The following is an 11,707-nucleotide window of genomic DNA, read 5'->3' as shown; positions in this document are numbered from 1 at the left end:
CGGAAAAATTACTCTCCCGTTTTTCCTGTGCATGTGTCTCTGCCTCACCGCTGAGAGGAGGCGTGTGAAGAACCTACGAAGAAGAAGCCGTCAAAGATGACCTTCATCGAGGCGGTCAAATACATCCCTGGTTTTCTTCTTTTAAAAAAAAAATGATGGCGAGGCTCGCCTCCTTACCTCAAGGCCGTGAATGTACACTTAATGAGCGCCGGTGCTTCTGAGCTCCAAAGTGTGTGTGTGTGTGTGTGCACATCCAGAATCCAGCGCCTCGGGCTGCGTGTGAAAGACGATACCGAGCTGTGCTCTCTGAAGCCTTTTGTGTGTTCTGCGGTGTGTTTTTTTTCACTTAGCTCTTCTCATTCTTTTTTTCTTCTCGTTAGTGAGGTGGTTGTGAATGCCTTTGGGATGACTCTGGCGGATAAGAATGTGTGTGTGTGTGTGTGTGTGTTTGGATTGCAGCGGAAGTAGAGACTTTACAGCACCTGTGCTCAGACCTGAATCTCTGACGGCTGAGCTCAGAGGCCTCCTGGAGCTTCTCGGCGCTCCGCAGGGCTCCAGGTCTCACGCGGAGCTTGCCGCTTCCACTCACAATAAGCCAGAGTGCTTCCTCTTTGTCCGGCTCCCACCGGAAACATTGGCTTCCGCCGGCAAGTTACAGGAGCTGCTTTGAATATGATTTATTTATTTCATAAATTCTGCTATTCATACTACAAGCCGTGATTGAGTGAACAATGCAGCACCAGCATGATGGTGAGGTTACATTCACAGTGGACATCAGCGTTTTGACTATTTCAGAGAATCCGTCTGAACCAAAGTTTCAAATCCAGACAACCGCTGTCAGAAGAATCCTCATGTATTAACATCATATTCCAACAAGAATCAATGTGATAAAGTGTTCAGTGTAAGTATAAAAAATAAGAAATTTTGCGTGCAGTTGTTCTTTATTTACTGCTTTAGCTTTGTTTCCCAGCAGCAGCGGCAACGCGCCGGTCGTCATGTTTGGCTCTGCTCTGAGAAGAACCTTTTCGGTTCTGGTTTGGTCTCCATCAACCTTTGAGAAAAATCTATCTGGCTCTTTAGTATTTCAGCTTTTAAACTTTCTTCAGTACCTATGTGTTGTGTTGTGGTGTAGACGGAGTGTTTGGAAGGAAGCGCTGACGAAACAGAACTTATTTGTACTTAATTGTTCAGACATTTTTTTTATTATAGCAACGTGTTGATTTGTTCATTCATTAAAGGAGTCGAGGGGTGTTCAAAGTGTGCGTTTTGAAGCTATTGTTTCAAGTGATAATGATAAAAGTAATATTAACTGTTGAAGTATATAACTCTCATTGAAATAGTATTTATCGTTGGAAGCGTAAAGCCCAGATTCCAGGGCTAAGCCCCTGGATATTAAGTGACTGAGGCGCGTCTCAAAGCGCTCTGCAGGGTTTGAAATGAGATCAGAGGGAGTGTGCGAACCACTAAAACGACATGGTAAATGCTTTTGTTTGTGTCCAGTGTGGGGAAGGGGTCGGCGACTATACTGTAGACAACCACCCACCAGTGCCTCCCCCAAGAGTAATTTAATCTCTGCATTCAGTCCAGCGCTGACCCCGTGACCCCAGCGTGTGCCGGATGCAGGTACTACTGCTAATGGAGCTCGTTAGGGACGCGTCCCGTGCTGCACAGCTGGGGTGTTGCCACCGGAAGCTAATGGGATTGACGGGGGGGCCAGGCCAGGGTTTTCCTCACCCTTTGTGTGAGCTAATCCTGCTCCTAGGGCCGCACAAAGCATTTTAACTAACTTTTGATATTCCTGTGGATTGTGTGTTGACATTTCCACAACTGGCACCAAAACTGTGTTATTTGTTGAAGGGATGGAAATGGCCCGAGTCTTAACCTTCCAGTGACACAGCAAGCAGTGCGTCTTTCACACTGACCTAAGAACAGGTCAGGGGCAATAGGCTGTATTTAACTCTGAACTATCGAATAATATATAAGAGATGTATGTGTATATAGATCTTTTTTGTCTGTCCTTCAACCGTCAAAAATTGAAATTTTATCCTTTTATCTGTAGTGGTTGTTTGCATAAAAACACACACTTCAAATTATTAGCAAATAAAAGATTGCATTTTTATCATGGAAGGAGATTGTTTGCATTAGCAGTTTTAATTATGAAGTTAAACGGATCTTAATTCCCTCGATATTGCTGTAAAAACATCTTCAAACAACTATTTAGTCACGTCAACTTGATTTTGCAATATCACATCGGACATGTCATGATAATGTCATAATGCACCTTCCCCCAACACAAATGTTTACTGAATAGAGAACGACTGCATCATAGAATAACTCAATGGAACCTCCGTACGTTAGCTGTTGGCTCCGGTGCTGCAGCGTTACTAGCTCGCCTCCTGATGTTTTTTGTCTTTGAGTTCATAATGTACCATTATCAGGTTTGACCACTAAAAAGCATTGATTGTTATTATTAATGAATATCGTCCGTTAAACGATCAGTAGTAAAAGTTAAACTGCAGCATTAATCCACCGCTCACACATGTGCCGAACCGCGAGAGAGGATCCTTACAGATCACAGATCAGCTGCGGTCCATTACACCAGGAATGGACCTGGTCAGCAAAATGATAATCGTAACCAACAGGAATGATGGCCAGAGCTATGAAAACATGAGGCAGGTTGTTAAAATCCATGAATGAATAAATTCTAGTCCTTTTAATCCCAGGGGTTGTATAAGAGGCCATAGCAGTGTATTGATCTAGAGGGGATCGTACCTCTCTTCACACTGAGGTAAGATTACATAATAACAGCAGTGTTCCCCGAGCTGGTAGGAAGTCCGTGTCCTGTTCACGGTCACTTGATCGGAACGGATGTGGATGCCTTGCAACAGCACGGAGCTCGAACTTTGTCCAGTTTAAGGACAGTCTTGGCCGAAAAGTCAGAATTTCCTCAGCTTCTGTCCAGCTGCTCCTGTTTAACTCATGACACTTTCTTGTAAGCTGAAAACTAATATATCCTCTTAAAATGACGCTTATCTGTGGGTTCATGCCAATTCTCTAAACTGCATCCACGTTTCCTTCACTTGCGTTTTTCTCCTTGCGCCCTCGCTCTGAAGGCTGCGATGAGAGACGCAGGGACAGCTGTGAGGAAACACCTTTTCTAGAGAAGTGAGACGCGCTTTCTTCCCAAGCGACGTCCGTGTTTGTTGACGACGAACAGCTGGATCAGATGTGGCAACGTCTGTTGGTTTTGAGTTTGTTTTTGCATCTGTATGCACTGTCCAAATAACGGCAGCAATATGAGACGACTGTTGGGCGGTGGGCTTGTAATGTGTTTTCAAAACGGTCTGTTCAGCTGCAGCTTCCAATCACTTATAGATTTCCCCAAAAAAAGGGCGCGTCTGTCCGGTAAAAGTCTTGCTCATGCGTTCCCCGGGCAGCCTCCTCTTTCCTCGCTCCAAACAGACGTAAGAGCGTTGGGAACTGCTGTTGTCAGCTGTTCAAACAGAACGTCTAGATATCCTTAATGTCTTAAGAGGAACAGTGTTTGAACAGCTGAGATGTGCTTACAGGTGTGTTCATGCCTCTGTGCTGCTGGCTTCCACAGCGCAGTGGTCGCTTGACATTCAGCACATGAAAAGATTGGGTGAGCGTTTAACAAGGGCTGTAAAAGAATATATACTTCTACTGTTCATTTTGATATGTTACTTGATGAAAATAAAAGACATCCTTTACTTTTCCACAGTGCTTCATGGTTACTATAAACCTCCACCGTTTACAGCTATATCATTCTCGTGTGGATATCCAGGTGTGAACATCTGTCTCTTTGTAAAACAACTTAACACATTTAGATCTATAGCACTAGATAGCATTTAGATCATGACATTTGAGGAACTGAAACCCATTGTCTTGCATTTCTGTGTAATTAAAGCAGAAACAATGTCAACTTTGACAGCAACTGGTTAGAAAAATAAAAGACAAACAATGCCGTTGAATCACTCTGATAAACAAGGAGAGGAGACGAGTGCTCGCTTAATAGCCCGTTCCAAAAAGCAGATAAAGGACTGCACCGCAGAGGTTAAAGTTCATTCTGTAATTCAGCAAATTCAGCCTTCTTACTTCCTGGTTATTTTAATTTGGGGACGAAGAGAAGAGGAAATGGGACTTGAGCAGAAGCACCTGCCGGACAATAAATTGATATTATGTCGGACTTTACGCGAGTGTTTTTTGCTCTTAATACATAATCAAGTGGTAGTTAACATTTCAACCCCTCGACCACAGCGACATCCTGCTCTACGGTTATTGTTTAATAGATACACGGGTGAAAACTGACTTTATTGACTCGCTATTCATATTGCCATGTGATGCTATGCTGTCATTGATCTCAAAGAGGGAAATATTCCATTCAGATGACGAGGTGTGCCTCTGAAAGCTTTCAGCTCATGTAAATGACCACAAAGAGACGCAAAACCGCCACTATGTGATGCAAAACGACCACAAAGAGACGCAAACCGCCACTATGTGATGCAAAACGACCACAAAGAGATGCAAAACCGCCACGATGTGATGCAAAACGGCCACAAAGAGATGCAAAACCGCCACGATGTGATGCAAAACGGCCACAAAGAGATGCAAAACCGCCACTATGTGAAGCAAAACGACCACAAAGAGATGCAAAACCGCCACGATGTGAAGCAAAACGACCACAAAGAGATGCAACACCGCCACTATGTGATGCAAAACCGCCACAAAGAGATGCAACACCGCCACTATGTGATGCAAAACCGCCACAAAGAGATGCAAAACCGCCACGATGTGAAGCAAAACGACCACAAAGAGATGCAAAACCGCCACGATGTGAAGCAAAACGACCACAAAGAGATGCAAAACGGCCACTATGTGATGCAAAACGGCCACTATGTGATGCAAAACCGCCACTATGTGATGCAAAACCGCCACTATGTGATGCAAAACCGGCACTATGTGACGCAAAACTGCCACAAAGAGACGCAAAACCGCCACTATGTGACGCAAAACGGCCACAAAGAGACGCAAAACCGCCACTATCTGATGCAAAACGACCACAGACACGCAAAACCGCCACTATGTGATGCAAAACGACCACAAAGAGACTCAAAACGACCACAGAGATGCACAACAAGCGAGAAGTGACACAAAACGACCACAGAGACACAAAACGACCACAAAGAGACACAAAACGACCACTATGTGAAGCAAAACTACCACAAAGAGACACAAAACGACCACAAAGAGACACAAAACGACCACTATGTGACACAAAACGACCACAGAGACACAAAACGACCACTGTGACACAAAACGACCACAAAGAGACACAAAACCAGCGTATTTTGAATAAGCTGCTCTCGGTGATGTTGTGGAATAACTGAACACACCCCCGGAGTCACGTCACGTCACGTGGTAGCATATGCAGGTTGGATGACAATACGTACTTTTCTTTCTTTCCGACAGTTGAACGATCGGTTAGCATGGTTCAGTCGCATTTGGCAAAATTGTCGGCTGCTATTTGTGTTATTGGTGTTGAATGCTGCGATGCCCTGTCTTTCATACCAGCTCCACCATCACTGAAAATGCCCCGTGTTTGTGTTTGATCCACGTCTGCAGGTGGGCAGAACGGAGCCGTGACCACATGTCCTTCAGCTGCGACGCCCACAACTCAGCCGAGCCTCAGCAACACGCCCTCCAGCTCGTCCTCGGTGCCCAAACACCCGTCACAGACCGCCACAAAAGTGAGTCGCCGTTTACGTCTCTTCCTATTCGGTTGAATTCGCAGATGATGAGGATAGTTTCCTCTTATTGTGGTGTTGTTTTTGTGTTTCATTGGAGAAGAAAGGGCTAAAGCGGAAGGTGGACGCCGCCGCTGATCCCTCCACAGCGGCCGTAACCAGTTTGAGTGATTCCTCAGGAAGCAAGAGGAGACGGGACAGCGCGGGCCGAGAGAAGGAGCTGCCGGAACAAGAAACCGAACAGCTCCAGGTCTGCAACGATATCCTGAAGGAAATGCTGTCCAAGAAATACCTGGGGTACGCCTGGCCGTTCTACAAGCCCGTCGACTCTGCAGCTCCACGACTACCACCTCATCATCAAATACCCCATGGATCTGAGCACTGTGAAGGTACGAGCCGTGCAAGTACATCCCCCTGCGTGGTTCATCTCACGGGCATGACGGTTGTTGTCTTGATGACTTTCTTTCCGTTTCCAGAAAAAGATGGATGGAGGAGAGTACCAGGACGCACAAGGCTTCGCTGCAGACGTCAGGCTGATTTTTTCCAATTGCTACAAATACAACCCGCCGCATCATGATGTTGTCGCTAAGGCCATCAAACTTCAGGTGCTTTTTGAATTTACAAAAACAAATTAAAAAAGGTTTTGCTGTTGTTGTTTTTAGGACTCCGTCTTCTATTTTTCACTCGATCCTCCTTTCGTCACATGTGCGTGCGTTTGCTTCAGGGTGTGTTCGAGATGATGTTCGCAAAGATGCCGGACGAGCCGGTGGAGTTGCCATCGCCAGCCAAGAGAGTGGGTTTCAGTGGGTACGGCTCCTACAATGCCGACATATCGGACTTAGCGGACGAGCGGGACAAACCCAGCCGACTTGCTGAGGTTCAAGATCAGGTGGGTATCTGCACACGTCTCTAACTCCAGAGTTCCTCTTTGCTCTGCGACGCCTCTGGTTTCCTGATAGATTCATTGACCTCTAGCTTAATTATCTAAAGTGTTGCCTTTACTTACAAATGCTGGCATAGCATCTACGCTACCTGTAAAATGCAATGAAAATATAGCTTTTATATAAGTTAAAATTCACCACATACCCAGTCAGCAGAATGCTTTTTCTTTATTTCCGCATGAGATGACATGACAGAGTTTTATCGAGCAGACATTATGTTTTGTGTCCTGCAGCGTCAGGTCATGTAACTGGCATCATACTGTATATAAACCCAATGGGATCATATTATCAACAAATTATGCACAATACAGGAAGCAACGTGAGGTGTGCAATGAGATTTATTTTCTGGCTCTCAAATATACAACCGGGAGAAATAGATGCGTGAAGTATATCGGAAGACCTTCTCCGACTGTTGAATGATGACATGCTGAGCTCAGTGAGACTTCCTTGTCTTTATTCTCACTCCAACGTGCTCGTACACAGAAACTACTCTCTGGCATGATTTCCTACTGTTGCTATTTTTCTTGGCTCTTACTGTTTTGATACTACCATCTGTACCACAAAAAGTAAATTTCTTTAGTTTTTTGTTGACACGGCTTCAAACTGTTCACGAACAGCTCCCTGCATACTGTGAAGTCCCTGCGCTTCGACCAAAGAAGATGAAAGAAAAGGAGCAGAAAGAGGACAGCAGGCAGCATTACAACTCCAGGTCGGCTGTTTTACAGAACTGAAGGACTCTATTGTCAAAGTATGTCGCTTCCACGTAGAGACCTTTTGACGGCTTTGTCTCGGAATTACAGGCGGTCGTGGTTGGGAAGCAACGTCTGTGATTCGGACGATGAAACTCTGCAGATGACGTATGACGAGAAGCAACAGCTGAGCCTCGACATTAACCGTTTGCCCGGCCTGAAGCTGGGCCGCGTGGTGCACATCATTCAGACACGAGAGCCCTCGATGCACGACACCAGCCCCGAAGAGATCGAGATCGACTTCGAGTTACTGAAGCCGGCCACGCTGCGCGAGCTGGAGCAATACGTGAAGTCTTGTCTGTATAAGAAGTTCAAGAAACGCCAAAGTAAGTAGGAAGCCGTCCTCCCACCTTCCCTCGGTGTGTGTGTGTGTGTGGGCGCGCGCGCGCTAGAGCTGGGCGGTATGACCATAAATCCATATCACGGTATTTTTTAAGACTACCAGTTTCACGGTATATCACGGTATTTTTTTCCGCCTCAATGCAGTGGTCCTGCAGCTGAAATACCACCTTATAACCACATTATGGCGCCACTGCTTCTATTCGTTTTTAAGGCTGTAACTATGTATGAGTCGCTGGGCGGTATACCGGTTGAACCGGTATACCGCCCAGCCCTAGTGTGCACCTCTGTGTCTGTCCAATCTTGTGTTCAATCGTACATTACAGCAGTGGTTGTTGCACACACACCTGGCGGAGATGTGCACTCCACTGAGTGCACCTTTTGTTTGAAATGAATGTGCTAACAAAACATCGATAACAACAACATGTACCGGTAAATGCCCTCAGCGTCTGTAGAATTGATTTGGTGACGGTGCTTCCTTCACTTCCCTCCATCCAGAGAAAGGCAGCCATGCTGCGTCTCATCACGTCAGCTGCAGCACTTCTTCAGATTCGGCCACCAGCACCTCCAGTGACTCCAGTTCAGAAAACGGCAACTCGTGACGGCTGTAATGTTTTTATTTATTTCTTCGTTTGTGACCAAAATACCTGTTCACCATTCCTATTTGTCTTATGTTCAAATATTTGGAAAAGGAAACTTCCTTTTATTCAGCGTGGCCTTTCTCACTCCTTCATGAATCGTAATATCCGGCGCTGGTGTTTCTTATCAGACGCTAAGAATTCACTGGGGCACATTTCACAACATCTGAGTTTAATATCCTGTCCCCACGCTGTTTAATTACAGCACAGGCCTTTCTCAAACACCTCGTTGAAATATTCTTCTCCACCTCCAATTCTTGCACACGAGGCGGCTCTCAATAGCTGCTCTACAAGTCGAGAGAAGCACGTTTCTATTGTCGGACATGATTATGAACAAGTATATTTCGTCACAATCTCCAGCACGCTGCACAGTTCTGAGGGCTGCTGTTTGAGACTGTGGTGTGGATATTCATCTTTATGGTGGCAATACTGTATACATTTAGTCTTGTTCATTAGAAAGTATGGAGAGGGTGGGGAGAAGGATTTTGGTTCACAGCTCCACACGTGTGCTATGTACTTGTCTGTTTCAGTTGTGGAAGAAACTGGAAAATGAATGTTGAGACATTTTCCCACTACGTCAATTGTTTACCTGTTCAGCAGTAAATGCACGGAACAATTTTATTTTCTACCTTTAACACATTTAGTTTTATTTATTTCAAGTCTCCTCCTGAGCAAATGTCGTTTGACTTCCACCTTTTTGGGTGCCATGCGTGATCATTGCTCCAAGCAGAGCAGTTTAAAACAAACCACTGCGTGACCTTTGTGAAGGGCCTCACCGGTGTTTAGCACGGCGTAGTCTATTCACTACAAATGACTTCCATCGAATATTTTCCCCATGATGCAGTGCTTTAGCTGTGTCGTCCCCTCCAGGCTTTCTTAGCGGCGTGCTATGAAAGTCAACTTGCAGAGACTTGAGTCCAGTCATCCATCAAAGTGAAGATCGTGTCCACCGTTATTTATGTCCCCTGCCAGTATGTTGCATGGCGATGCACTGCTGTCTTCTTAAACCTGTGTTTCAATTCTCTACACTTCGATTTTGTATTCCGTTTGAACAAAATCAAACTACTAAATGAGGCCTGGAAAAACCATGTTCAGAAACAGCCCACACAGCAGGAATGTCATTTGTTGTAAATGAACCACAGCATGAAAGAAAAACAACACGTATGTAAGTTCTTGTTTCCAACCATGTTTTTTAAAACGATTTGGTTGCTGTTGATATGAATTGACTTATGATAAGATAATATTCCATCTGTCTGCGTAAGCTCTCCTGTTTCTATTTTGTTAATAAAAGTAAAAGCACAATGGTGGCCTTGTCTTTGTTTGACAGCGTCGGTGTAAAGTGCTCTTTGGTCCACAGCGTGCACCACAGTGACAGAAAGCCCCCCTGATTGAAACATTGACTCCACTTTCAGCTGGCCTGCCAACTGCTCTGCAGAAAACTGGCACGCACCCAAAGCTGACCAGTTCAAACAGCTGGTGCCTCCTCCGTCGGACCGCAGGGCTTAACTCCTTTAGGCGTGTGTGTGTGTGTGTGTGTGTGTGTGTGTGTGTGTGTGTGTGTGTGTGTGTGTGTGTGTGTGTGTGTGTGTGTGTGTGTGTGTGTGTGTGTGTGTGTGTGTGTGTGTGTGTGTGTGTGTGTGTGTGTGTGTGTGTGTGTGTGTGTGTGTGGGGGGAAGTGATTCTCAGTAAAAGAAGAGTGAAAGGTTTTTGTTTCTTTAAATTCTGGGCTGTTTTGCTTCTATAACGTTGCTTCTTTTTCAGACTAGTAGAAAGAAAACATCCAAAATGCACATTTAGCTGTTCATTTTACTACTTTGTCCATCTGTGTCTGTAGATTTCTGCTAAATTCACAGCAAGTTAGCATTAGATAATGCCTCACTTGCATATTTGAGCATAAAGTTTCAGAAAACGTGATTGTCTCAATGTAAGTAATGACCTGGGGAAAGTTTCATGGTGATGTCTTCAGGTAATGTTCACATAAAGTGTCTTGCACAATGAATGGAATTTTACAAAACATCTCTTTAAAGGCCGTTTACTCAAAATTAGTTTTTTTTCAGACTGAGCCTGAAATCTCCACTTCAGTTGCACTTCCAGACACCAAACTTCCCATTCCTGTGTATTCTGAAGGTTTTTACTGAGGGCGTAGGTCATAATATATCATTCATAGCCTGATTCATAAAACATTTTATCAATCAAAACGTATTTTTCATGACTGTTGAAAGTATTTTTTGATTTATCGAGTTCCACGAGGGAACGAGGGAAACGTTGTCTTAATACATTTTCATGACAGAGTAGTTACCGGTACTTCACACATCAGACCGTAATCCTTCAGGTTTAGAGACATTTGTACATACAGCAGCATGATTTAACAGCAAGTAGGCATTAAAGTCATTATAGTGGATAATATACATGTGTATACATCTCTAATACTGGAAACAATGCAGCCTTGATACACATACTGTTGCCCTGTACCTTGGGCTGTCCATTTTGTACTGAACTGTGTTCTTCATTAACTGCACTGGTTTGAAAAGAGAAACCCAGAGGATGAAATGAAGACAGGAGGGTTTTTGAGGAAGAGCATTCGTTTATTTTCCACAGGTTACTTCAGAAACAGGTAATTATGTACAACATCTGGAATGTTGGATAAATGCATATCAATCATCTCACTGTGGCCGTTTCCAGAGAAACCTTAGAAATACTAGCTATACATTAAGAACAGTTCCTCTGCATTGCAATTTATTGCTGGTTTTACAATCGTGAGTCACAAATGCCGATGATTCTTTTCTCAATGTTTTTTGAAGAGTATTTACAATTTGATTAGTGAGGTCTAAAAACCACAGGAGACTGCTAAATAAATAAGAACAATACAGGAGCATCAGAAACCGACCAACATGAGTGGCCAAGATTCCAAACTATTTTCATGCCAGACTACAAGGCTTTTGAATAAAGAAATAAAACATTATATCCCTTACAAATGAGTAAATTCTTTACCAATAAAAGACACCATTAATTCAATACATTCAGGGGTTTTCTGCAACAGGCTTACTTGGTCTGGTATGACCAGTAGTTTATGGGCAGCGAATGTTTAAATGTAACCTTTAAATAGATATGTTCACTGTTTTAGCATTTATCATTATCACATATAGGCTCACTTTATGTGTCGCATTTCAAGTATTCAGCTATCACTGATAGTATTTTTCATTGCTATTTTTCTTTCAGTAAGTATTTGGCATCACTGCAGGCACCTCAGGTTTATAGGACAATGGATACCACAC

At 44.1% G+C, this 11,707-nt stretch overlaps 1 protein-coding gene across 1 annotated transcript; it reads left to right on the top strand.

Moving 5' to 3' along the window:
• Nucleotides 1–4,794: 4,794 nt before the first annotated feature.
• On the top strand, nucleotides 4,795–9,674 carry LOC306792355 (bromodomain-containing protein 3-like; the record flags this gene model as incomplete). The annotated part of the gene is made up of 9 exons (XM_079289426.1): nucleotides 4,795–5,104; nucleotides 5,644–5,768; nucleotides 5,869–6,015; nucleotides 6,101–6,154; nucleotides 6,242–6,370; nucleotides 6,490–6,654; nucleotides 7,324–7,415; nucleotides 7,507–7,781; nucleotides 8,293–9,674. The coding sequence occupies 9 exons, from the start codon at nucleotides 4,795–4,797 to the stop codon at nucleotides 8,394–8,396; spliced, it is 1,401 nt and encodes a 466-aa protein (XP_079145552.1). The 3' UTR covers nucleotides 8,397–9,674.
• Between the last annotated feature and the right edge of the window lie 2,033 nt (nucleotides 9,675–11,707).

The sequence above is a fragment of the Melanostigma gelatinosum genome (assembly GCF_949748355.1).
Source record: "Melanostigma gelatinosum genome assembly, chromosome: 18".
In the NCBI taxonomy this organism is placed as follows: Eukaryota; Metazoa; Chordata; class Actinopteri; order Perciformes; family Zoarcidae; genus Melanostigma; species Melanostigma gelatinosum.
Note: the sequence above shows the minus strand (reverse complement) of the source record. Positions and strands in the feature narration are given on the sequence as shown.